General features: G+C 42.0%; 3 protein-coding genes and 1 non-coding gene across 6 annotated transcripts; 3 read left to right on the top strand and 1 right to left on the bottom strand.

Annotated features, from left to right (window-relative positions):
• Positions 1-59: 59 nt before the first annotated feature.
• ilf3b (interleukin enhancer binding factor 3b) lies at positions 60-10,902 on the top strand. Of its 3 annotated transcripts, XM_068336281.1 has the most exons (18): positions 60-121; positions 947-1,040; positions 1,671-1,891; positions 2,041-2,215; positions 2,870-3,014; positions 4,389-4,480; positions 5,549-5,644; positions 5,932-6,043; positions 6,149-6,246; positions 6,325-6,436; positions 6,543-6,656; positions 6,915-7,120; positions 7,204-7,377; positions 7,469-7,750; positions 7,906-8,032; positions 8,137-8,184; positions 9,645-10,064; positions 10,254-10,902. In XM_068336281.1, exons 1-18 carry the CDS (start codon positions 87-89, stop codon positions 10,385-10,387), a joined length of 2,685 nt encoding a protein of 894 aa, XP_068192382.1. In that variant the 5' UTR covers positions 60-86; the 3' UTR covers positions 10,388-10,902. The 3 variants fall into 3 exon arrangements, with proteins under 3 accessions (XP_068192382.1, XP_068192383.1, XP_068192384.1); XM_068336282.1 differs by lacking the exon at positions 8,137-8,184; XM_068336283.1 differs by lacking the exons at positions 9,645-10,064; positions 10,254-10,902 and adding an exon at positions 8,700-9,525.
• An 881-nt stretch (positions 10,903-11,783) lies between these two features.
• On the top strand, positions 11,784-16,600 carry farsa (phenylalanyl-tRNA synthetase subunit alpha). Its single transcript, XM_068336920.1, has 13 exons — positions 11,784-11,951; positions 12,135-12,272; positions 12,971-13,069; positions 13,180-13,298; positions 13,430-13,522; positions 14,192-14,320; positions 14,403-14,518; positions 14,610-14,694; positions 14,785-14,884; positions 15,084-15,252; positions 15,358-15,435; positions 15,854-15,968; positions 16,181-16,600. Exons 1-13 carry the CDS (start codon positions 11,805-11,807, stop codon positions 16,284-16,286), a joined length of 1,494 nt encoding a protein of 497 aa, XP_068193021.1. The 5' UTR covers positions 11,784-11,804; the 3' UTR covers positions 16,287-16,600.
• Positions 16,601-20,479: 3,879 nt separating this feature from the next.
• LOC137609635 (glutaryl-CoA dehydrogenase, mitochondrial-like) lies at positions 20,480-25,373 on the bottom strand. Its single transcript, XM_068336789.1, has 12 exons — positions 25,308-25,373; positions 24,787-24,899; positions 23,597-23,629; positions 23,328-23,468; positions 23,055-23,117; positions 22,749-22,919; positions 22,519-22,648; positions 22,073-22,289; positions 21,856-21,959; positions 21,640-21,765; positions 21,383-21,543; positions 20,480-21,160 (listed from the first exon to the last, which is right to left on the bottom strand). The coding sequence occupies exons 2-12, from the start codon at positions 24,887-24,889 to the stop codon at positions 21,087-21,089; spliced, it is 1,323 nt and encodes a 440-aa protein (XP_068192890.1). The 5' UTR covers positions 24,890-24,899; positions 25,308-25,373; the 3' UTR covers positions 20,480-21,086.
• A 381-nt stretch (positions 25,374-25,754) lies between these two features.
• trnar-ccu (transfer RNA arginine (anticodon CCU)) lies at positions 25,755-25,827 on the top strand. The gene has a single exon. It is a non-coding gene; the product is annotated as a tRNA-Arg (tRNA).
• Positions 25,828-26,732: the final 905 nt, after the last annotated feature.

The following is a 26,732-nucleotide window of genomic DNA, read 5'->3' as shown; positions in this document are numbered from 1 at the left end:
TGTAGACACGTGAATCTTCTATCCAATGAGCATAATCTTTTTTTTGATCCAGGCGTACCCACTCTGCAGTCAAGACTGGGGCTTCCATGCAGCACCGTCCGTCGGCTGTAACTGCATCACGGTCAGTTAATAAATGTCGTTATTGCAACAATTTCTAAACTTTAAAGTGGTTGGTGGTGTAGCTTTCCAGTTCCTAATGCTCAAAAAGTGTTTCTGTGTTCAGGTTGGTTAAATTATTGGCGTTTTCACGGCCGAACTATCTGTCTTTGTTTAGCTAAGCTAACATGCTAAGTGCTGACTGGGGCTGAGCATTCTAGTGGGGTCTCGCTCTTGTCTCCTCGACCATTTTGAAGTAGGATGAGCAACAGACCAATATCTAAATACTGTTACAGTTTTCTGTATAATGCCTCCAGTTTTTTCCACTAAATCAGATAGAAAACATGATTCTCAGACGATGGTTTTAATCTGTCAACATGGCTGCAGGACACATCTATCAGTTGTTGTGTGGATGGCTAGCTGTTAGCTGCTGCCGCTAGTCAAGCTCAGAACTAAGTTAAAATGGCGTCTTTTTTAATATTCAACTTTCAGGTGTTGGTTTTTTGACTTTGTTCAACATTCAGGTAACCTATTGAAGCCTAAATTTGGGGCAATACTTTCATCCTCGTATTTTTTTTACGTCCTTTTGTGTACGTGACAATTGAAAACTTTCGCCCTTGTAATGCTGTTTGCTAACGTGGGCGTGACGCACAAATAAAAAGCACACGGCGCTGCTGTATGTGCGTCACTCCAGAACTACATTTCTGCTTGACACCTCCCTCAAAATCTAACTTTTGATGCATCCACTGTCGATCGTTGAGGTTTCCAGTGGCTTCAGAGAACCACGTGGTGTTGTTGTCAGATTTTCCCATTAATTTCTGTTATAAACATGCTTGTTATCACTTTATAGAGACGGACTGAAACATTATATGCTGCCGAGGAATCCCTGTCGGAACAGTCATTCACTGGATATAGGAGTCACCACAATCTTCAGAGTAACAATGGTAATGTTTGCATTTGTAAGTTTATTGGGATTTCATTACATGTCAGACAGCAAAAAGGCGTCTAAGCATTTAGCATGCCATCCTTCTTGTTAAATGTCATGTAGCAAAACACATTTTTGAAAAAACCTAGGTTGTTGGAATTCATGCAGCTGCTGCCATATCCCCGCTTTCTTATAAACTGGTTATTATCTTGTGTATGTAGAAGGTTGGCAAGGACTTGAGATTCAATTTTTAATTTGTCAAAGAGCATTTGTAGTTAAATTGGGGTATAATCTTGATTGATTCTTGCTATAACGTCTCTTAAAGACTGTCCCACTAAACAGGATTAGACTACAACATTCCCAAATCTGTGATTTGAAGTTAAAAGAACTGCTCTGAGTTTCATTCTGATAATCCTTCAGCCCTGTGTTGTTTGAAGGGTCATGATTTGTTGTTGTTTTTTCCCAACCAACACTGAGGTGTTTATACATTATCAGTAGTCAGTTTTTGTTGTGGCCCATAAAGGATGTTTCATCAAAACTTTTTTGGGGTGTTGTCTGTACTCATCTACAGTACGTTAAATTTTTGTATGGTCATTTTGAGTCACTACATTTCTTTAATATTAATAATATCCTGTGTTTTCTCTGCTAGCCTCCAATGCGTCATCGTACCATGCGTGTTTTCATGAACGATGACCGCCATGTCATGGCCAAACACTCCATCATCTACCCAACACAAGAGGAACTGGAAAATGTACAGAACATGGTATCACACACAGAACGGGCCCTCAAGGCTGTCTCTGACTGGCTCGATAAACAGGAGAAAGGAACCTCGAAGTCTGATCCCGATGGCACAGACACTGAGAAGGAAAGGTGAGGCCATGGAATATCTTTACTGCTGTTTGGGTTATTATGAAACTATGCAAAAACAAGACTTTTTATATTAAAATTTGATTCTGTCACCATCTTTCACTTCTTGTTGACCTGGTTGTTCTTCTTCCCCTGTATTTGCTGTGTAATAGTGAACAAAAAGATCAAGCCACCCGCTCCCTGCGGGGTGTAATGAGGGTGGGCCTGGTTGCCAAGGGCCTATTATTGAAAGGGGACCTGGACCTGGAGCTTGTACTTCTCTGTAAGGAAAAGCCTACAGCCAGTCTGCTTAAAAGAGTGGCTGATAATCTTTCAACACAGCTCAAGGTACAAACATGGTTCTGATAAATCAGTCCACTGAATAATGTAGTTATATTTTCATGATGTTTTCATTTCTTTATACTTGTGTTTTGAAGTGATACAGATAAAATACAGTATAGTTTTGTCTTATTGGTTGGATGTTAACTGCTATTGCTAACTCATTCGCTGTTGGCGCTTTGTAGTTATTGATCTCCTTTGGTGGACCTTCCTGATGCTCCAGACAATTATCAGTGTTTTCATTTTATTCTTGACCGATCGCAAGATGCTTTGCTCAGGGCAACACCGTGTTTGCTTGTGAGTGAGCTCTGAAATACGTAAACTTTGTTAAATTGTAAACTGCTACAATTTGTCTGTCTCCCTCTGATTTGCCATCCTCTTCTTCGTAACTGGATTAGTTGTCATTGCGCCAAATTCCATGATTAGAAGGCTGATTTTCACTGAGGAGCTCCACCAGACTGTTTCGCCGTTGAAAAACGTAATTGATGCCTCCAGACGTCATTGGTAGCAATGAGTTCATATTTTTAGACTGTATGGCCTCTTACATGTATACTAAAAACTATGTAATGGAGAAAAAGAGGTAGGATTCAAGTTAGGATTCATTGATTGTGGATTGAATATCTTTCCAAATACTGAACTTAAAAAAACTGTCTTGTGCCTCAGGCAACAGAAGACAAATACGTTGTGACTCAGAACATCCAGGAGGCCTGCATCGTTATCAAGAACACGAAAGAGCCTCCTCTCACCCTCACAATAAACCTGACATCCCCTGTGGTTCGTGAGGAGATTGAGAAGACAGCTCCTGGGGGTACGTTCCTATATGTGGACATCAGATGTTCCCTTCTCCAGTCAGGTGTCCATGCAGGCAAGCAGACTAGACAGATATTGTTTATTGGGCCTTCAATGGAGCTAGGGGACAAGAATGTACTGTCACATAATGAAACTTTGCTATGCTTATAGCTCTCTAGACACTCTCATAGTTCCATGTAATGTAAAAGTACATTTTTGATGGCCCAATATACAGTATAGGGCAGGTATTTAGCTGACTACTGAAGACATGGTTTCTCTTCCCCTCATAATTATCAAGGTCACAATGAAATGAAGGCTCACTGAGAATTTAATCAAATACAAAAAAAGACCACTTTGTTTGCATGTGTTTTATCATTGATGATGAGCGGTTTGCATTGCAGCAAAAGTGAGTTGCAAAACATGGTGAAGCTGTCCTTGGTTGTTGGACCCAACAGCTGGCCCATTGGTCTCTAGAGATCCCGGGCGGGGAAGGCTCAAGGTCACAGATAAGGACAAAGGAGACTTGATTCTGCACATGGGTCCAGCTATACTCCTTAGTCAGGAGATCAGTTCCAGAGTTTGGGAAGTGACTGTCATGTTATGCTTATTTTACTTTTTCAAGAACAAAGAAGAATTTCTTAAGAGTTATGATTTTTAATAAAACCTGACAGTAGTGAGGACCTCACTTTAAGCAGGTGTTGAATCTTGACCTTATCTGTAGCTATGAGCTAAGAGTCATGCCCAGTTTGGATTTATATTTTTCAGCCATCAGTTTTGCTGCAGTGTGGACTTGTTTTGATACCTACTTTTCATGCATCTGATAATTTCTGCCTGTGGTTCCAATTCTGATTCTCTCTGTCAAGCCTTCTAGTTTGTCAATTTTAGGGACGCTGGACCTTTGACCAACTGGCCGCTCTCTGTCTCGGAAGGGGCAAAGTGCAGTGCACCCAGTATAGGGGCAAAGGGGAGGGGCTCTACCTCCTGTTAATGCCACAAAAAGAAAAGCAGACCCTCTTTTTTTAAGCATGGTAGCTCCATCCAAGTTGAAGCAATCATGTTGAAACAACCTCCCAACCTCCATCCAGTTACATCTCGATAATTGCATATTTTCAGTCAGGAATTTTTTTCCTTCATTTTAATCTTTGTGGGTCATCTTATAACCCATTTCACAATGCTGTCATGGTGGGTTTTCTGTCTGATCATGAGTGTTGGGTCGTACCAAACCATTTTTACTGGGAGGTTGAGAGTATTTGGTGGTGCTGCAGTGGAGGGGTCCTCCTCCCCTTTCCCCTCCTGCCTGTGGTTGGGAAAGCTGCCTGTGTTCCCCCTGGCCGGCTGACAGAACTCCCCTTGGTCAAACTGTACCTTGTCTTCTTATTCCACCTGCCAATAGAATCGCTTTCAGTCAACGATCCCCCGGAAGTTCTGGACAGGCAGAAATGCCTAACTGCCTTGGCGTCTCTTCGCCACGCTAAGTGGTTCCAGGTTTGGATCTTGTCTTTATTTGTCTCTAAAACTGAAGTAGTTTTGACTTTGGTTGTATGTTCTATTGTCTTTTCATTTGAGCGTCCTTGTGTGTCTTCATTTTTCTTCTTCTTAATTTACTCTTTGAAGTGTACTTCCTGTAGTAATTCTTGACGATCTGGACATTTATTAGGAAATCTTTGTCATTACACTGTAGAGTTGCGTTGCTTACTTAACAGGTTGTCCAGTAATGCTGTTGTTTAAAGAAATTCAGTGCTGCTTTTTTTAGTCTCTGTCCCAGCTGTTTAACTCAGTCTGCAAAAACAAAAATTGGACTAACACACGATGAGTCTAGGTGCAATATTTCTATGAAGTCACCATTGATGTGAGTGAGTTGTTGCTGTTTTCGCATTTCGCTTTTTGTCGAGCGCTCTCATTCTGTAGGGAAAATGTTTTTGTAGTGAACCACTGTAGCAATGATTCATTATAATTGTGTGTCCTGTGTTGTCTTCAATCACCTCACTTAAGCAATCAGTGCTTCATCTCTGCAGCTTTTACAGAGAATGTGGCCCTTAACTTTTCCTGCTCTTCGGCTGTTTGTTACTGTGTGCCCAAAAAAAAAAATTAAAAGGAATATTGCACCTTGAGTAGTTACTTTTTTTGGATGTCACTTATCATCATTGTATTCAGTGACAAAGCACATTTTTTGCAGTAGTGCATTTGGTTCTCACATTTGAGCTTCTTCATTTACTTTTCTTCCTGAATTTAATCCATGTGCATGTGTTTCTCCACAAACAACTGTTTTTGTCTGATAACTGCGCCATCAGTCATGTAGGCTATTGAATTACAGATATAAACATGAGTACCAGTAGTCTCTCTCAAAGAGTGATCGAATGTTATTCTGTCTAATATTTCCAGGCTTTTCCATAATGACAAAGCTAAGCTGCTATAATCCCTGTGGTTTTAATTTTATTTTCATTTTTTGCTGTATTTAATGCTTAACACCTCTTGACATCTTCCTCTTTGACTAAGGCTGCTTGTCCTCCTCATGCCACTTCCCTTGCCTCCCCTTCCTCCTTGTGTCCCCAGGCCAGAGCCAATGGACTGCGTTCCTGTGTCATTGTCATCCGAGTCCTACGTGACCTGTGTGCCCGTGTTCCCACATGGGCCCCGCTTCGTGGCTGGGTGAGTTAGTGCATGTGACCAGCCCTGATATGCCAAAGTCTTTGTAAAACTGTTGTTCTCATGGCATCCTGATGAAATATTGGATGTTGGAAATAGTTTTATGACTGTGTGGACTGCTCAAAACAACAAAAGTTCACTTAAGATGTAAAACAGATTTCTTTTGATGAACCTTTTATTGGCAGGATACATAGTTGTACAAACCCTCTCAAATACAGGACATAAAATCTGTTAGTGAGCCACTTAAAAATATATATTCCTGAATGAAGTCTCTTTCCCCTGCTTTTCAGCCACTGGAACTGATTTGTGAGAAAGCAATTGGGACAGGGAACCGACCCATGGGGGCAGGAGAAGCTCTGCGGAGAGTTTTAGAGTGTCTGGCTTCAGGAATCCTCATGGAAGGTGTGTAACTGGAGGTCTTTTCCATATCATATTTATTCATTTTTAATTCTTTAGATCGTTTTCCTACTTCCTCAAGTTGATCAGCTATACATCTGTGGGTCATAGGTGGTGCTGGAATCCTTGACCCATGTGAGAAAGAGACCACTGATGCTATTGGTCACTTAGACCACCAACAGAGAGAAGACATCACAGCGAGCGCTCAGGTCTGTAAGGTAAAACTGTATGTAATTGTAGAGGAATTTAATTACGGTGAATTTGACACGTCTTTTGTGTGTGTTCAGCATGCCTTGAGACTGTCAGCATTTGGACAGCTTCACAAAGTATTGGGAATGGATCCACTTCCTTCTAAGATGCCCAAGAAACCTCGTAGCGAGGCTCCAATCGACTACACAGGTAAGACATATGAGGGATAAAGCATTCAGTGACAGCTGTATATTATTGGTGGTGTAGTTGGTGGTGTAATTCTAAGGCGAACCTATATGTTGTGTGTCCTACGCAGTGCAAATCCCACCCAGTACGGCTTATGCTCCCCCAATGAAAAGGCCCATTGAGGAAGAAGAGGGAACGGATGACAAGAGTCCAAATAAGAAAAAGAAAAAGCTGCAAAAGAAATGTGAGTCTTCTTTTCGCTTTTGTTTGATTGAAACTCACAATAGCTATCCTGAATTAAACTTTATAATTGTGTTGCTAGTGAATACAAATGATGGGACTATCATGGAAAAATGAATTTGACAATTGATTAATCCCTGTCAGTGGTTTGGTCTTAGATTAAACAATCAATTTGAGAATGTCACCTTTGACAAGAGAAGAGAAACATCGATACTTACAGACGTGCTAATGGTAAAGTCTGTTTTTATGTCACTCTTATCAGCTCCAGAGGAGAAGGCCGAGCCTTTCCAGGCTATGAATGCTCTGATGAGACTCAATCAGCTGAAGCCAGGCCTCCAGTACAAACTAGTGTCTCAAACTGGCCCAGTTCATGTTCCAGTCTTCACTATGGCTGTAGAAGTGGATGGAACGACGTTCGAAGCTTCTGGTCCATCCAAACGTACTGCTAAGCTGCATGTAGCTGTAAAGGTGATCACGAGGCGTACACTGCCCTTATTATCACTTTGTTTCCTTCTGATGTTTAAACAACAACTCTGTGTGGATGACTGCAGGTCCTTCAAGACATGGGCCTGCCCACTGGAGTGGAAGTAAAGACCGAACCAGTGAAACCAGATGAGCCAGTCGTGACGGCTGCTGTGGAAGAAGTGAAGCAAGAAGCACCGCCCGTTGAAACTATCCCTGTTGCCACAGGGGCAGCCAACGCAGAGACTACTGATGCTGTTGAGGTACAAGTTTGCCAACATGTGAAAGAGTTGCACATTTAAATTTTGTTTAAAAAAAAAGAAAAGAAATCCCACCAACTTTCTCTCGTGTCAGACCGCTCGCCAACAGGGACCAATCCTCACCAAACATGGCAAGAACCCTGTTATGGAGCTGAATGAGAAGCGCCGTGGACTGAAGTATGAGCTCATCTCTGAGACGGGCGGCAGCCACGACAAGCGCTTCGTCATGGAGGTGGAGATCGATGGTCAGAAGTTTCAGGGGACAGGATCCAATAAGAAGGTTGCTAAGGCTTACGCTGCCCTTGCTGCTCTGGAGTGGCTCTTCCGCGAGGGCTCTGTGGCTGAAGCCACGAAAAAGAAAAAGGGACCGCCCATGGTGAGCCCTCAGCTACACTGGAATAGATATATTTTATTGCAGTTTGAAATATTGAGATCTGAAATGAGTGCAGTGAAAACAGATGATGTGATGGGAGACAGTTGAGATTACTCAAAGAGTGGAATTTGTCAAATAAAAGTTTACTTCCTTTGCAGCACTCTCCAGGATTCAGTATTATGGGATCATCTGCAGATCTAGGAATGCTAAGAGGCAGAGGAAGAGGAGGGCGAGGTCGTGGAAGAGGCAGAGGCTACAACAACGGAGGAGGCTACGGCCAAGGAGGTAAAGTCAATTGAACCCTGGCAGACATTCTAAAGCTGGCATCAGCAATAGAAGTGGCTGGTATGTGGTCCAGATAGCACATTAAATATGTGTCCTCCTCCCAGGTGGTTTTGGAACATACGGTTATGGGAACAATGCTAACTCTGGATACAGTGAGTATTCATTTCAGACCTAATAATCCCAGTATGACTGAATATTTCTTATTTGAGCTGTAGTTTAGTCTTTTTATATGAGGAGTTTAAATATGTGTCGTTGTAGATTTTGTGTCCTGGGTGAGGACTTTTTTAATGTCAAAATGATTTAAGGAGAAATGGATGTTCACTTCAGTGCAAACAAGACCATACAGTGATTAAAAACCTGTTGGGATGTTCTCAGATCAGTGATTTTAAATTTCTCTGCTTTAAGCCACAGGACTGAAACTGTTTTTCTTTTTTGAGAAGCCCCCTCCTCTTATGAGAACCTCCTTTCTTCCTTCTGGCAGCCTGTTCTGAGGACTGAGTGTGACAGGAGCAGAGAAATCTAAAAAAAAAAAGACCCCAACAATTCAATTTAAACACAATCCGACCAAATGACTCATTCGACTGCCACTTATATGGCATGAAGAGAAAAATTCAAATAAATCTAATTTTCATATTTTTTCCCTTCTCTGCCCTGTCTCACTCTTTAGGTGACTTTGTCTCAGACTGCTATGGCTACCATGAGTTTGCAACATAAAGCTTCCCTACTCTTTAAAAACTCAAAAACAGTCCTGTAGAGAGGATAAAAGTGGACTAAATACTCAGTAGTGTTCCAGCTGCATCATGTTCTCCCGTCGCCACCGAGTCCACAACCCTGGGAATAAAGCGATAACAACACCTCCTCTGTCCTGCCAGTCCATTTGTCATGCTCTGACACTTAGGGAGATGGTCTGCGACTGAATGCATGTAGCTCCCCCATAAGTCACAACAATCTGTTCCATCAACTTGCTGTGGATGTACCAGACCACATGCCACCCCCCCACCTCACAGGGATCAGTTATTCTAGATTACCGTCATGTTTTGGACTGGTGTTGGATCAGGATTAAGTGAAGGCCTGTACGAACCTGGACAACATATCTCCACTTTGGATTATCATTAAGACTGGGTTCATACTCTTCATACCATCTACGTATAGATGACAATAAAGAGAAAAAAAAAGTTTTATTCTAATGTGTAACACTTCCAGACACGATGAAGCTGTTATATTTGGCTTTTTATAATTTCCACATGGATCACGGCTGTTTCTGTATCATGTATCAGCAACACTGTTGAAGTCCTAGCTACACTAATTGCATGACGGTCTTGCTTTGGTTTGGTGTTTGCAGTGTCACATTTAACTGCATTAGCCATTAATGAATGGAAGCTGTCGGCCTTGCGTTTGCACACAGACTGAAACTTGTTGTATTTGTGGAACAAGACTTCTAGCTCTAGCTGTTTTTTTAAGTCTGTTTTTTTAATAAATGTCACATCACATTATTGGCTGTGTACTCCAGGATCTGAATTAATTACTTTACACAACAAGAATGTTTCCAAAGGTCAATGGAAGTTGTGAAAATATGTTATGTCAATTTTAAGACCATGCTGTTATTTCCCAGACTATTACAACAACGGTGGTACAAATGGAGGAGCGGGGGCCTCGGGCAACCCGTCTGGGGGCCCTTCAGTTAACTCTACACCAGGATCAGCACAGAGCTCCTACGTTCCCTTCTATCAGAGCGACAGAGCCTATTCCAACCCCTGTGCAGCCAAAGTCAACAAGAAGAAACCCCCCATGCATAAAGGCGGTAAACCAGCCTTTCCAGGTCTTCCAGGGGCCAATGCTGGGTCTATTGGAGGGTACCAGTCTGGTACCCCCCCTGCTCAGGGCTCCTATAACCAATATAGCCAGGGCTATGGGCAGGGAAAGAAGAATTTCAACCAGAACCAGGGGGGCGCGGGTGGATACTCGTACAGCACTGCCTACCCGAGCCAGGTGACAGGTGGAGCTGGAGGAAGCCAGGACTACAGTTATGAAGGTGAGACTTGCTTCTACATTGACCAAAAGGTTATGGCTGTCTTTTTTTTCTGATGACATTTTGACAAAACTGATATTTTAACACTATATTCCGTATCTTTGCATTCATCATGTTGAATGAAATACGCTGGAATGGGGAAATGTGAAGTATTTTATGCTTGGTTTGATAATTGTCACACTTTCATTGTAGGTTTCAACAATCAGTCCAACTACAACTCACAGGGAACAGGAGGAAGCCAGGTCTTCGGCGCCAACCATTCTCAGTACCACAACCAAGCAGGCTATGGCAGAGGAGAAGGCAACATGAATTACCAGTACAGATAGACTCTCATCCATCTGTCAATCATTGGCACCTAGCGCCCTGCATCAGTGTCTCAAGCCAAAGAAAGTGTTAGATGGCTTGCCTGTGCTCGCTGCCTTTTCCATGTCTGCTTCAAATGTGCTGTTGGGTTTCTAGGTGGCACCTGTGGGCACACAAAGATGTCTGGACTTCATGTCAGAGTTGAATCTTGGCTGATTTTAGTGATCTGTTTCAGTGGTCTGGTCAGTGCTGGTCTTGTGTTTCTGGTTTTTTCTTCTCGATCTCTGCTACCATCATTAAATACAAAGGCCAATGCTACAGATGACTCATGTTAATTTTCATTTTTTTCATTTCAAAGTTGTGGTTACAGTCTTTTTCCCCTCATGTGAAACTCCTGAAATCTTGTAGTTTAAACTGCAGAGGTTGTATTTTTTGGAAACAGAATAATTCATTCTTTTCAGCATTGCTTGTAATTTTGGCTTATTTTGTAATAGTGTAATAGTTATTTTAATAAATGGTTTTTGAGATTACTGGAAAATACATGTGTTCAGATGTTGTTTTTTTAATTGTTTTCGCTAATGATGAAACTACATTGATTTATTTTGAATGATTAAGTTTCAGTTTATTAAATGTAACTTAAGCTTTGGTATTAAAGTATTGACTCTTGGTGCTAATAATGCTAAAACTGTAAGCCAGGATATTTATGACCAAATAGAAATTGGTTTACTTTATTTACTGACTGGATCATTACCACCTGGTAAACCAAAACTTGTTCTCAGTAATGGCTCATAACTGACCTCTAGGGCATTAATAAATGAAGTACTTTACAAATACTGTACATTAGAATGAGTAAACTAGTTTCACTAAGGTGGATCCAGGAGTCAAGGAAGGAACACGGCCATCACATTAGAGTCTCATAGAGACCATTTCCCATTGCTGTTGAGCTCATTATTAACATTGCACATAAAGGAACCTTTCACTCTAAATAAAATGAAACTCTTAAAACAACTTCCAGTAATATACATTATACCTTATCATAATACAGTAAGGAAAATAAATATTGATCCTGATCCGCTCCAAACTTGAATTCCATGTTGCATTTATACCCATAGGGAAATTTACAAAGTGACAACGAAAAATAGTGAGATAAATACCTGGATTTTGCCCTTTTTGAGATATAATAGTTACACAAAGTTAATTTAGAGTCAGACTCTATTTCCTCTCTCTGATATCACTATTTATTTCTTAAGTTAAAGATTTGACAAGTTTAGTTGCTTTTCCTAACAGAAAACCACAAGCGCAGCACAAAAACTGAACACAGTAATTACGGTACTCATTTTTATCATTTGAACGTCACGCTAATTTAAGGAATTCGGCTTTCCGGATTTCTACGTCACATCCGCCTTTTTGGTTTTTTTTCGGGCTTATCAAAGCTCAAGCATGGCGGATGCCGGCGTGGTGGAGTCTCTTCTACAACGGATTGAGAAGGCAGACGATGGCGTGGACAGTCTGGAAGTGGCGGACAGCCTCGGCGTGGAGCACCAGGTCATCGTTGGGGCCGTGAAGAGTCTTCAATCCCTCGGAGAGGTGAGTTTCTGGGAACCACGGGCGAGCGGAAGTCGTGCTGTCACCGACAGTGTCCATTCATCTTGACTGATGCAATACGCTGGTTTACGGAGGGCTGTTTGGAATGACATGACAGTGATGATGAATACACGGTTTGGGCTATGTGGAGGTGCTGAGAGGTGACGTTTGTCCCCGCTTCTCCAGGTCATCTCCGCGGAGCTGCGCTCCTCCAGGCACTGGGAGCTGACGGGAGAAGGATCGGAGATCGCCGAGCAAGGAAGCCACGAAGCCCGGGTGTTCAGTTCCATCCCGCTGGAGGGTCTGGCGCAGAATGAGCTCATGGTGGGTTCGAATATGTTGGTCTGGATGTGATATCATCACAGACAATCATGAATTCCGTTAAAAAAAACACAAAAAAAAAACTGGTGGAAACTTTCAGCCTCACCTGTCTTCAGGTGTAAACGAATTCTAGGAAAAGGTGCTTTTTAAAAACAACAACAACAACTATTTGACAGGTATCATATGAAGACAAACACAGAATGACAGCCTTCACTCAGAGCACAAACCTCCTAGACTTCATTCTAAAATAAATCTCGAATTTGGAATCACATTTTTTCAGGATCAGACCATTAGGGGTCGCAGGTCATGGGGTCATTTTAGTGCAGCTGTTGTAGGCATAAAGTTAGAAGCAGAAATCTTCAGATTCCTCTATCCCAACATGGAAAAGAATATTTAAAAAAGTTCTCAATTGATGGACAATACCCTGTCTCTCCAAAATAATGTAATCATCCATAATGTGATCCATCCAGAACCTTTGAAATAATTTTTCTAACTAACAGACAAACCACAATAGGTGTAATCTAAGATAATGAACTTGTTATCCCTATCACCAATCTAAGTTTTATCTAAATGTCCAGTTTGTTGCATTAGATGGGAGTTTAACTGCATGCATGTAAGCATTACATTCATGCACGTTTGTACCTCTATATGTTTGATCCTTTCAGTGATGTTGTTGCCCTCCTCCATTTGCCCCTGTGTAGAAACTGTCCTTTGGGAAGATCGGCTTCAGCAAGGCCATGTCCAACAAGTGGATCAGAGTGGACAAGACCTGCGAGGGCGGCCCCAGGATATTCAGGACTGTATGTGTTACTTTTTGCATCAATCTGTTAACGTGGACCTTTATGATCCACAGCCGCAATTCTAAACGGGGTCGTGTGCGTGTGTGTGTGTGTGGATATGTTGACCTCAGGTGGACAGTATAGAAGACCAGGTCAGAGAGAGGCTGCTTCTGGTAAAGAAGGGCAGTGCAGCTCAGGTGGAAGAGAAAGAAAGGAATGAACTGAAGAAGAGAAAACTGCTCTCTGAAGTGTAAGTCGTCTTGGTGTTTACATATGTCTGCCAGAAGGGGCACTGGAAACGCAGTCGTAGTTCAGCGATGGAACGAATGTGGGATTTCTAAATGAACATTGAACAGTCTGTTGTCTTTATTCTCTGTTTAGGACGGTAAAGTCGTACTGGATCGTAAAAGGCAACTCCTTCAGCACCACCATCACCAAACAAGAGACGGAGCTCACTCCTGAGATGATTTCCTCGTGAGTAGACGTTCCACTCGTTCTGCCTAGCCGGACTTTGTAGTAATGTAATAATCCTGATTCAGACGTCTTGTCAATATTTTAATTAATCTGTAAGAAATGAAATGGATAAAATTTCATAGTTTGACATAGTTTTGAGATGCACCTGTAACGGATACCTTTGGTAAAATTTAGTAAAGTGGAATATACAGTAAGTATTAATGTAAAATTTTTATTTATTTTTCCTTCTGACTTATGTTGTTTTAAAAGCAAGTGTGCCTTCGTAGACATGTTAGTATTCTAAATTGCCATTGATTCATTCAGCAAAACTCAAATATTCACCAAATGATGTCATTGGAGAATCAGTTCTCCTCTGCTTATTTAGAACGTGCTTGAACTTTTCTTGTGAAGGCGACTCGTTCACGTGTCCCGTCAGCCCTCCCCTGTCCTCCAGTGACGGGGTGCAGGACCTCAGACAACGGACGCAGAACAACCTCTGCTCATCAAAGGGGACGCGTCCAAAGATGAGGACTTTGTCCTAAAGGCAGAGCAGGACAGAAATTGACGGAACAAAACTAACGTGTCTTAAATGATTCATTTAGACCTGAATGTTTTGCCCATCATGTGCTTGTTTAAATAGAATTGCAGATTAAATAGAATAACTTATTGTCCTGTTGTGTTGTGTTTTAGTGGCAGCTGGAAGGAGAAAAAATTCAAACCCTATAACTTTGAGGCCCTTGGTGTGGCCCCCGACTGTGGCCACCTGCACCCACTGATGAAGGTGCGAACACAGTTCAGGCAGATCTTCCTGGAGATGGGGTACGTGGCTGTAAAAATGACAGAATCCATTTCTTACCAGTGTCTGTGGTCAAAAAGTGGAAAAATGATCTGCTTTCTGTAGCTTCACAGAGATGCCAACCAACAACTTCATAGAGAGCTCTTTCTGGAACTTTGACGCCCTGTTCCAGCCCCAGCAGCACCCGGCCAGAGATCAGCACGACACCTTCTTCCTGTCCGGTGGGCGTCATACACACCACGGCTCTCTGCTTCCAGCTACGGCCGGTCTTATTTAAGTCATTTCTGACTTGTTCCAAACACCATCTTTCAGACCCAGCGCTAGCTCACGAGTTCCCACGGGACTACCTGGAGAGAGTGAAGAAGGTCCACTCAGAGGGGGGCTTCGGTTCACAGGGGTGGGCATAAAACAACACCCATAAAAGTAACATGATAAAGTATTGATCATCAGAGGCTTACATGAGGTTATCTGACATCCTGCTTCTCAGGTACAAGTACGACTGGAAAATAGAGGAGGCTCAGAAAAACATCCTCCGCACTCACACTACAGCAGTCAGTGCTCGCATGCTGTATAAGCTCGCACAGCAGGTGAGTTGGACACAGACACACACACACACACACACACACACACACACACATAGACTGAGACCATAGAAACACCACATGGGTGTGAGGTCCACAGACCTTTGGGTTGATGGGGTAATTCCTGTGGCGTTGTCACTGACAAACAGCTTTTCTTTCTGTGTGTTTCATCACCTGCACCTCAAACCGTCCACCGGGTCACCAGGAGAAGTTCACCCCTGCCAAGTTTTTCTCCATCGACCGGGTGTTCAGGAACGAGACCTTAGATGCCACCCATCTGGCCGAGTTCCACCAGATCGAGGGTCTGGTTGCAGACTACGGGCTGACGCTGGGAGACCTCATGGGCATCCTGCATCAGTTCTTTATCAAACTAGGTCGGGGGGGTACTTGCCTATGAATATCAGACACAGAGCGGTTATCAATGGGGCTGGAAGACAGATTGTGTCCCTCATCTGAATAAATCCTTGCTTCTTTTCCAGGAATCACTAAACTCCGCTTCAAACCTGCCTACAACCCCTACACCGAGCCCAGCATGGAGGTGTTCAGCTACCATGAAGGTAGTTAACTGCTCCGTGAGGCTCTGATGAGATCAGCTCAGACACAACTTTCACAATCCAGAATTTCAAATGACATGTTTGTCTGCCTGTGGGATCGTTTACCTTTATTTTCAATTTATGTTTCCACTGTATTATTTTGGCAGTAGCAGAATCCAGTCACAGTAGTAGCCATTTCCATCTCTTCAAATGATTGAAGAGATAAATTCATGTTGTTAGGTTATACTAAATTAAAGACATTATTGTTTGTAATCATTTAAAAATAGATAATGGGCAGACCAATATAGAAAAGAGAGCTATACTGAATCCTTACATTGTGTGTAAATCATATCAAAGCAGTGAGAATGCAAAATATATTTAACCTCTTGGAGGGGTTTAAAAGACCTTAAGTGAGATCTGATTGTTGTCTCTGTGCACACAGGACTGAAGAAATGGGTGGAGGTGGGAAACTCGGGGGTGTTCCGACCAGAGATGCTGCTGCCCATGGGTCTGCCTGAGGACGTGTCGGTGATCGCTTGGGGACTGTCTCTGGAAAGGTGAGCAGGAATGAAGCAGAGCTTTGGATTTAGCTGTAATCATATCTGAGTTTAAACCAGTGGCTGACAACCTGTCCAGGACTACAGGGAACTGGGAAAAGCTATAATCCAGCATGAGATGATAATCACTCCCCTCCTCTGAACTGGACTGAGCCACAAACATGTCGACCTTTGATCTGCTGCTCTGACTCGTCCCTTTCTTCTCCCTGCAGGCCCACCATGATTAAATACGGCATCAACAACATCAGAGAGCTGGTGGGACACAAAGTGAACCTACAGATGGTCTATGACAGCCCCATCTGTCGGCTGGAGTCCTGAGGCTCCCCCAAACTCCGTTGCTGATATTATTATTCTGGATGGACCCACCTTATCATTACCGTCTCATTCCTGCTTGTCCGTCATGAGAAAGTCCTCCACCCTCTGGCTATTCCTTCCAGTACGAGCAGTCGGCCTGGGAGTAGCTGTAGTGTTGGGATGCAAAGCATCTTAGGGATTCTTCACTTTTTTTCCTACTAAGAATATCTTGTCTTTACATTTCCGTACCTCGGACACTACAGAAAATGACCTACTTGTACAGGAGAAATATCTACTTTTGGAATGTGATTACAGACACAATAAAAATCATTTTCCAAAAAAACAAGACCACCTGATGTGTGTTTGTTGTTGTAAACATGATGCATACTCATCTTAAAATTATGTCTGTTAGACAATAATTTATTTTTTAGATAACCTCAATATGAGATTGTACATTATTTTAATGGCTACAAGAAAACAAACACTGACACACTAATCAACCAATCAGCTTCTACCTCTAACCACATGACTCTGACATTTGATGAGAACTGACTGAGATTATTTTAATATTGTGTAAATTTGTTGGAAGCTAATTTTTTTCATAATCTGGTATACAGCTAGTGTTAGAATGATTAATGTTGACGAACCATTTTACAAGCACAGATGTATTCGTTAACATGAATAAGATTTCACTGTAGCAGACACTAAGTTTTAAACACGGTGCTTAATTGTTTTTTTTTTAACCATTTTTTAACAGTCATAATTCCCAAGAATGAATCCATGAAACAAATTCTGAATTTTTCCCATATGTATTCAAAGTACACTAAAAAGATTTTGACCAACAAATAATTGGACCGTCTTTATGTGTGCGCTAAAAAAAAGAAGGCTAGTGTGCTCAGATGACCTTCACAAAGAAAGTAAATGAAAATTACATTTTTGTTTTTCTTTTCTTTTTATGTTTTCATTTTTATTGACCAATTTATTTTCTAATACTTTTATCCTTTGGTTTCCAATTCCTACATACAAGTACGTACATTTTCCTTCTAGACCTGTGTCCTCATGTACTTCATGTGTGTCTGCACCTCACTGTTTCAATTCTGGTGCAAACCTTTAAACACGTTTTGGACACAGTTCAACTCCGATCCAATTAAAGCACCTCTGGTGTTTTCTTCACTCGCTGCTCCAGTTCTGATGACATTTAGTGCTGGAATAAATTTACTAAGAACTTCCTTTAAGATGTGACAAGGAGGCACCACTCAATAAAGAATTTCTTTGTCCAATCGGTGTCAAATCTTCTATCATATATACACATCTGTCTACGTACGGTTTGTTTATTCAAGCTGGGTATCAAATTTATTTCAGAATTGATGAAAAACTTCAAATGAACTGACTGAAAAAAACTGAAATTGAGTTGACATCTAGTTTAAAAATTGCTATGAACTGGGGTTAACTTAGAAATTAGCTCACTGCCCCATCATGTTACACACTCTGGAGTTGTGTGCTGTAATCTTTGCTAATAGGCTCTGCCTTCCAGACGGAATCCCTGACCTGCCATGGAGGCTGTGGGATTAAATGTAGTTGTGTACATGTTGCATTAGTGCTTCTCTGTTAAATCTTCCTCTTAAACTAATCCCTCAGTGTCTTGAAATACCATTTTACTGCAGCGTGAGAAGACCAGCTGGTTGTCAGGCTAGAAGCAGCTTTGGTGAATTGAGGATAGCAGATGATGTAGCAACTGCCAGCAGGCCTCAGAATGCCGGCACATATGAGCGACGATTTTAGTGCAGCATAAATACCATCAGCACACAAGAAACCTTGTTACACTAAGAACTCCACATTGTCACAGCAACTATTACTTAATTATTTAACTATTAATATGTAGGTTTGCAGCATCGAGGATCAATGTGACGTAAGGCAGACCAGTGTAAACTGATGACATCATGGTGACATCATAATAGTGTATCTGTGCAGATTGATGAATGATCAGCATTCTGTTTGATGGAGACGTTACTATTTTCAGTTTGCTCAGCTTCTCAGTTTCACATCTAAGAGAGGAGGTTACATGGAAGTGTTGTTGTTTTCCGTTGAGGATCACAGTCTTGGTCCAGACTCATACCTCCCTGCAGGCGTGGATCTCCTGACTTGACCCAGGGCTGGAGGAGAAGTTCAGAGAGTTGTGACTTGTTGGGCTGTGAGAGTGTGGAAAGAAGGAGGGGATGTAGGGAATGGCGGCCAGCAGCAGCGGGCTGGTCTGGGGGCTTTCTTCATGGGGCAGAGGGACGATCACTTCATCGGGGTCCCACACATGGAAGGCATTGTGGGCAAATGGATGCACTGGGGGGTGATGACTGGAGTGCTGCTGGAGGTTGTCCCTGTCCTTGTCTTCATCACCAGCAGGACCCAACACACAATCTAGAGTGAAAAGGGTTGCAGATTTAATACCAGCGGTGATAAAGTGACACAACATCCTCCTCCGTCCCATCGGGAGTTTTTAGTATTTCATCAAGTTTTATTTAAAAACTACTTGGAAAATGTTAACTGAACTTATTAGGTTATGATGGTAAGTGGAATTGGATACGGGCTTAGATATTTCATGGGACTTGGGATTAATATAGAACCCAGTCCTTGCTGTGGTTCTGGATTTCTCGGTTTTTCCATCACATTATTTTATTTGTCAGGGAATAATGGACAAATAATAATAATAATAATAATAAATAATAATAATAATAATAATAATAATAATAATAATAATAATAATAATAATAATAATAATAATAATAAAGCAGTACCTGCTATGTCAATGGCCAGGTCCTTGATGAGATGTCCTACAATAGCATAGGCAACTCCGACCACCACCGCCGCCGCCATGAGCATATACAGCACGGGCTTTGGCAGCGCGATCAGGTCCTTCACTGGGGGCTTGTACTGCTTATACAAAGGGTCGTCCATCAAGTTGGAGTAGGGAAAGGCCTGCCCTCCAACTGAAGAGTTCGATCCATTAAAACTATACCCATTCATGCTCCTCTTTGAAGGCTGAACCGTCTTCCAGAAGCGGAAAAAATCCTCCAATTCCACAAAGAGAACAGCAAAAACGGGCTTCCAGAAATTGACTAACAGTACTTTATAATTTGCATTGCATTTCCAACCTCGTCAGTCGTGCTGTGAAACTCCAAATCCATTCAAATGTTTGACTGAGTGGCTCCTAACCGAATCCAAAGTGGCGCATCTGTGGATGCGTGCGGGTCTTGGCGCGCAGCGCGGTGCGCAGGAGGCGCAGCTCCGTCTCTGTCCGCGGTGCTGGAATCCAGCGCGTCCTCTCGGCGGCGGTTCGAGGACTTGTGATCCGCCCACATGGATCACAACACGAACACACACCGTGACGCTTCGTTAAGTCCTTCAGGTTACCAAGAAGTCGTTTCGTGGGAAATCAATCATGAGTTATTTGCGCTGATCCGTGTCGTTCGGGGTTGATCTGAGGACTAATGTGTTCACCGAGGAGTTAAAAAACAGGATAATCATGCAATCCAGACACCACACAGAAAACAACGGTGTGTCCTCACTACCTCAGGCAAACTAGTATTAATGTGTAACCCAGGAGAGACCTCTGTGACATTTGTGACCCCTGTTGGGATCCAGAAGCATCACAGGTGAAGGATTACACGTCCACTCCAACAGCATCACAGGCGCAGGTCGGCTGCTCCTACCAGGAGCAGTAAATCCTTCTTCCATTGAGACTCTTAACGATCACAGCCCGTCTGTCATTATTTCCATCCCCGTTTAAAACAGGACTGTCCTCTTTGTGAAACACCGACAGATGGGGAATCTTGTATTTTAGGAATCCCGTCACTCTACTACGGACAAATTAAAGAAAAACAAAATTGCGTATTTCCAATCATTAAATTAATTGTGCTGCGAATGTACTCTAGTATAGAGTTGAACTCTTTTAAAACATGTATTAAGTAATGCAACACTTGAACCTTGTATACATCCTGTTTATGAAGACAAGTTTAGGGATGGCACAACCTTTCACTTGTTAAATTGCTCATATTAAATTCTGCATTACGCCTTCAGCTGCAATAAAAACGTCTTCTTGTGACGTACTTTCTCTCTGGGTTCTTAATCTTGTCCTCATGACACAATTGGTGCATTTGGTTTGTTATCCCAACACTTTTCCCTTAAATGCATTTGGAATTCTTCAACAATTTAAAAAAAAAATATTTATTGAAGCTCTCATCAACACAGATGCACTTCACAACCGTAATGGAAAATGTCATAATTTAGAGCAGTTATAGTGACACCTGTAAAACTGGATCACATTATAAACAGAAACACTTCTCAGGCCTTGTGACCCGATTACAGATAAGCGGTAGAAGATGGATGGATGGACACTTCTCGGGACATTCCAAACAGGCCACAAACCATTACTGTGTTGTTTGCATTAATTATTGTATTGTTGTTGCGTAACAGAAAATAGCAGCAAACGTCATTCAGAATCATTATTAGCCTATTCACTAAATTCAATGCTGTCTGCACTTTTTTAAATACCAAGCAAGAAATTAACCTGTTGAGACTGAGAATAGAAAAATAGTTGTTTTCTAAGCCGAAGGATCCACATGTGAAATCATTACATTTTCGACTCTTGACCTTTCCACACTCAAAGAGCCCACTTAATACGTGATCAGCGCTCTCTCAAATTTGATATATTCTACAAACCCAAGGCAAAACAAACAATTATTATAATTATTATTATAAAAGTGCAGTAGAGACGTCTTCTGTCACCCCAATCAGCAGCCTCTCGCCTGATGGAGGCAGCAGTGAGGAGGTCTATTTATTTACAGTGAAGGACTGCAGGCCTGTGATGGCTCTGCCCAGGATCAAGGCGTGGATGTCATGAGTACCTGGAGGAGGAAGAGGAGGAGATGACATCATCTACCCTTCAAAGACCCGTAACCTGAATGAATTAGATCCATTTGTACAGTCTATGATTTCATGCACACATCGACTCAGTCGCAGCAGAGCTGTGATTGAGCTTAACATTCAACCAACTGCTATCTACCCTAGGTATTTAACAATATGGTGGCAGAGGCTACACCATCATGGTAAGCCTGCCTCCTGCTCACCTTCATACGTGTTGACAGCCTCCAGGTTCATGACGTGGCGGATGACGTGGTATTCGTCTGCGATGCCGTTTCCTCCCAACATGTCTCGAGCCTGCCTGGCAATGTCCAGGGCTTTACCACAGCTGTTCCTCTTCAGCATGGATATCATCTCCGGGGCCGCCCTGTCCAGGAAACAGCAGGTTTGTTTGACATTAACCGAGGATTCACATCCACTTTACATTCCGTATCCCCTAACTAAGCGTGAATTGGTTTTTTACTTTTTCTCATCGATAAGTCTTCCCAGCTGCAGACAGGACTGCAGCCCAATGGTTATTTCCGTCAACATGTCGGCCATCTTCTTCTGCATCAGCTGATTCCTGGCTAAGGGTACGCCGAACTGGATTCTGGTGGAGGAAACAACAACAACGCTCAACATTTTTATCAATAATAATGAAATGCGCCAAAGACGACACGACTCAGATGGCTCATCTTACCTGTCCAGTGTGTACTGTCGAGCTGCGTGGAAGCAGAACTCGGCGGCGCCCAGAGCGCCCCACGCAATACCATAACGAGCGTTATTCAAGCAGCCGAAAGGACCCTGAAAGCAGAGGGAGGAGAGGGATGTTTCATGTTATCACAAGGTGTGTGTGGATGCAACAGTTCAATGCGTGAAGAATGTGTGAAGAACGCTCACGGTTGTGCTCCACTCACCCCAAGGCCAGAGATGTTAGGCAGCAGGTTCTCCTCAGGAACCTCCACCTCATCCATGAGGATCATACCAGTAGCAGAAGCTCTCAGGGAGAACTTCCCCTCGATCTTGGGCGTTGAGAAGCCCTTCATTCCGCGCTCCAAGATGAAGCCTCGGACCTTCCCATCGTCACATTTGGCCCAGACGACAGCGATGTCAGCCACTGGGGAGTTGGTGATCCTGAAGGAGGACACAAGCGTGTGTTGAGTGTTATTGAAACACACCCGGGAATGTAGTCATCTGTTCTGCATGATTTCATCTGTATTCACGCAACTAATCTGAACCTGAATACACACGTTTTGCTCTTGTCGTAAGGTGTAATATATACAGTATATGTGACCACATTTAAAATCTTACTTAATTTTAAAGGTTTTATTTTTTTACGTTACACCAATCACACTTCACTCACCAAGTCTTTGAGCCAGTGAGAGTGTAGGTGCGACCAGATGGGTTGTACTTTGCTCTGGTTTCCATGCCGCCGGGATCACTACCGTGGTTAGGCTCAGTCAAACCGAAGCAACCCAGAATATCTCCACGAGCTGCGAGAGCCAGATGGGAATAAATGAGAGCTCCAGAACTCAACCTAAGGTTTTTGTGGCTAATGCATTCAGATATGGAATTCCTGTGATAACTTCTTACCCAGCTTGGGAAGGTACTTCTGCTTTTGCTCCTCTGTGCCATAAGCATTGATGGGATGCATGACCAGCGACGACTGCACACTCATGACTGAACGATAGCCGCTGTCAACTCTCTCTACCTCTCTAGCAATCAAACCATAAGCCACATAGCTCGTCCCAGCACAGCCGTAACCTTCACATTAAAGACAGGAGGAGAGGTTGTTGGCACAATTATTAAACAGAATCAAAAGTACACAATTAATTTAAGGACTGTATGAGTGGTTGTAACCCCTGGACAAGACATGATCAAACAGACATATTCACACACCTTTAATGGTTGGGCCCAGGACTCCCATTTCTCCCATTTCAGAAACAATTTCTCTGTGGAACACTGGACCAAAAAACAAAAAAGGATCCGTCACATGAGGCTGCATTAGAGGATTTGGATTACTTTCTTCAGTAAGAGAAATCAAAAAGACTGAAGCTTCAGAGATTGTCCTGTTCTTTGTCGTATAGAGGATTATAGATGTGTTCTCTTGTGTTCCAGATCGTGGGTTTAAGATGTAGAGAAAAAAAATCAGTTAAAGAAAGAAGTACTTGCCTTCATTTCTGTTTGCCATAATGATGCGAGGCATGAGTTTCTCCTGGCAGTAGGTCCGAAATGAGTCTCTGATCATGATCTCGTCCTCTGTCAGCTGACTCTCCAGGTCCAGAGCATCAAGCCAGTTAAACTGAACTTTTGCTGTCAGAAGGGGGGAAATTCAAAAACTTTAAATCCATTCAGGGTTTAAATATGTTCTAGTGAGAGCAGTAAAGTTAAAAAGTAAACACTAAGATAGATTTCAGAAATAATTAGCTCTTAACGCCTACGTGCTTTAATCTTCTGCTCTGTCTTCTCTGCATCTGAAAAAAATTCAAACCAGAAACATGATTACGAATGTTTAAGTTGTGAGTAACATTTAATATACATAGTTCAACTTAGATTCCAAAGAAGTTGGGATGCTCTATTAAACATAACAGAATTCAATTTGATAAATCATATTCCTTTGATGTTCGTTTCAAGTGAAAACAGAGCAAATCTGAGTTTTACGCAGCAACAGATTTCAAAAGAGTTGGGACACAAGCAAAAAGACAGGGCGGTAGTTGAATGATCAGAAACACCTGATTGCATCATTCCACGAGCAAAGAGGTCCAATGGTCACATGCGATCATGTCTGAGTACGCAAAAACTGAAACATTCACAAACACAGATGGCAAGAGGTTCACCAATTTGTAAATATCTGTGTAACCAAAATGATGACATGACACCTGTCATAACTATTCAGAAATGAGTAGTGAGGTGGAAATCTAAAGTAATGATAGACTAGCGTCATCTTTGAGAGTTGTTTCAAAAAGATGAAATTAATGTATTTGCAAAGGGACTAGCAGACAGAGCAACTGATTCAGTCTCTGTATGATCTGGTGAAGCATGTCTACAGACAATGTGTCTTCACAGTGAGAAGTTTGGAATGATATCAAAGACATGTACTCCCATTTCCAGTACTGTATTGGCATAGATATTAAAAAGGGAAGAAAACATCTCTGTTTAAAAAGACCTTCAGAATTTGATAAGACTATCTTGTGTATGTGGGACTCCCTGGAATAATTAAACGTGAATTTGTGGTCTCTCATTATTTGGCCTGTCTCTTCGGCCTGGCCTTCACTTAGAAGTTCAAGGACGGTTCAGTAAGTTAGTTTAGTAAAGCATGTGTATAATTCAGCCATCAAATCAGAATGACTGCACCAAATAAAACCAATGACATTCATTAATTAGAACATCAGACGTGTCATTGCAGTTTGACATTCAGTTGATTTAAGTGATAAAATGATTTTCAAATCTCATTCTCTTTTTATTCTAATATTAAAAACGATCCCAGCATTTATGACATTAGACTTGTAGGAGACGCAGTGTTTTCATATAAAATATAAAGTCTGACTGGTGGTTGGGTATGCAGCTGGACACTTGTGGGGGTGAACTGCCCCTGTAAACAATGCGACCACAGACATGGGGTAACACTTGCCCAATGTGACGGGAGCTGCAGTGCCATGTCCTCTGGAAGCTGACATGACGGCACATCTCCGGGGGTTGGCCAACAGACGACAAACAGCGCCCCTCCACGCCATGATGATCAGTCTGTGACATTAATATGACTTCAGATGTTACATCCATTATCGTGACAGCTGTTAAGTACAATCACTTGTCGTAACCAGTCAACCCTGTAGTTTGCAGTGGAAATAATGTTAACAACTTTCACAATCGGTTTTCTAAACTGAGAATTTAAAATAAGTATAAACTATTGACAACTTCAGAAAATCTTAGTCTTATAAACGTTTTATAAATTAAATCAAACTTTCATTCCGCTCAGTCGGTGTAACCTCAGAGCTAATGTAAGCTAACAGTGCTAGCTCGACGGAGCAAACTGAATTCTAAGGTGTAAACGGCATAATTTCGGTGTGAACATGAAACTGGAGGGACGTTTTAGCGCTCTGTGTTTAGAACAGCAACAGAAATCAAAGTTGTGTGTGTAAAAAGATTATTTACCAGCGTTAGAACAGAGACAACACTTGTGTTCACTGCTTCCAGTCAGTTACGTGGCTAAAATTTTAGCACAAGGGACGCGATACCATGACGTCATCACGTAAAAACGCCCCAACGGAGGCTGCATTCAATCAGCAAAATGTTAGGAGAACGTTACGAAAACTTTAGAAATGCTGGGTAGTGCAACAAAATACTGTATAGTTCAAACTGTTTCTTACGCAAAATCAAATATTTCTATTATTATAAAGCAAGGTGTATAAAATATAAGACCAAAACATTAAAACATGCATGAGCGCTTTGTTGGCAGCGAGGTGGAAGATGCTTTAACTCAGTGAACAATTCTGATTGGCGCATCGACAGAGGCGTGTGTGTCTGTGTGTGTGTGTATTTGTGTGCGTGTACGTGTACATGTGTAGCTGTCTGACCACGTGTTTCAAAGCAATTTATGACGCCCCAGTGGCCTAATGGATAAGGCACTGGCCTCCTAAGCCAGGGATTGTGGGTTCGAATCCCATCTGGGGTGTAGTGTTCATTTACATGTGTGTAAAAAATAGACTGGAGTGGAAAAGTAGTTTCCTCGAGGGGATAATCGAAAGTATCATTCTTCTATTTTTGTAATTTTATCATTTAAAGTTTGACAAACTCTTCAGGTCCAGTCCACACTGTGTAATTTGCAGCAACTCACCTCATCCCCTCTCTGCCGCCCAGACTTTATTGATGCTGATTCATGACCACACTCTATTATACCTGTTTATTATATTTTACCTTCAAGATTAACTTATTTGAGGCTACAAACAAGTGTGTGTGCAGGCATGCGCATGTGTGTGTGTGTGTGTGTGTGTGTGTGTGTGTGTGTGTGTGTGTGTGTGTGCACACGTGTGAATGTCAAGTGACCTGTGTTGACTTTCTGCACTGATGAAGAAAAAAATGAAGCAGCTTCATAGCTAAGCTATGAAAAGAAGTTATTCAGGACAAGAGGAGATAAAAGACGTTAAAGCAAAAAATTTGGTGGGGAGTATAAAAGAAAGAGAAGTCACTGGCTGCTATGACACGGACAAGATCAATCTTTCTTCCCTGTACAGTTTATCACCAATAAAACTGATTTGATCACATTCAATCAATGTAGGCCTCATTACCTTTGCATGTTCTTTGATAATTACATTGACATGATGTATTTAAAACTAGAAAAAACACAAAACTTTTAATACACTTCTATTAAGGAAAAAAACCTCAGGATAAAACTTTAGTAATAAAGTTTTCCATTACCACTTATCAATTATCAAATCATGATGACATTTTCCTTCATTGCTCAAAAAGTCCATGTCATTAAAGTCCTTAATATTTAAAATTTCGTCCAGCCAAAATGCATCTTCACGATTTTAAGAGCTGTGTTTTTGCAGTAATTGAGTTTTTTGTGCGAAAAGAGGA

Source organism: Antennarius striatus, chromosome 16, assembly GCF_040054535.1.
Source record: "Antennarius striatus isolate MH-2024 chromosome 16, ASM4005453v1, whole genome shotgun sequence".
Lineage (NCBI taxonomy): Eukaryota > Metazoa > Chordata > Actinopteri > Lophiiformes > Antennariidae > Antennarius > Antennarius striatus.
This window is presented reverse-complemented; position numbering and strand designations above follow the sequence as displayed.

Excerpts from the sequence above, each read along its gene's own strand:
- LOC137609635 (XM_068336789.1), bottom strand. The coding sequence starts at position 24,889 with ATGGCGTGGAGGGGCGCTGTTTGTCGTCTGTTGGCCAACCCCCGGAGA. Across the intron at positions 23,469-23,596 it reads AGAGCAGAAGATTAAAGCAC|CAAAAGTTCAGTTTAACTGG; the intron begins GTAGGCGTTAAG and ends CCCTTCTGACAG. Across the intron at positions 23,118-23,327 it reads TATGGCAAACAGAAATGAAG|TGTTCCACAGAGAAATTGTT; the intron begins GCAAGTACTTCT and ends TTTTTGGTCCAG.
- farsa (XM_068336920.1), top strand. The coding sequence starts at position 11,805 with ATGGCGGATGCCGGCGTGGTGGAGTCTCTTCTACAACGGATTGAGAAG. Across the intron at positions 12,273-12,970 it reads TGGCGCAGAATGAGCTCATG|AAACTGTCCTTTGGGAAGAT; the intron begins GTGGGTTCGAAT and ends GCCCCTGTGTAG. Across the intron at positions 14,519-14,609 it reads CGACACCTTCTTCCTGTCCG|ACCCAGCGCTAGCTCACGAG; the intron begins GTGGGCGTCATA and ends ACCATCTTTCAG.
- ilf3b (XM_068336281.1), top strand. The coding sequence starts at position 87 with ATGCAGCACCGTCCGTCGGCTGTAACTGCATCACG. Across the intron at positions 2,216-2,869 it reads ATCTTTCAACACAGCTCAAG|GCAACAGAAGACAAATACGT; the intron begins GTACAAACATGG and ends CTTGTGCCTCAG. Across the intron at positions 5,645-5,931 it reads GGGCCCCGCTTCGTGGCTGG|CCACTGGAACTGATTTGTGA; the intron begins GTGAGTTAGTGC and ends CCTGCTTTTCAG.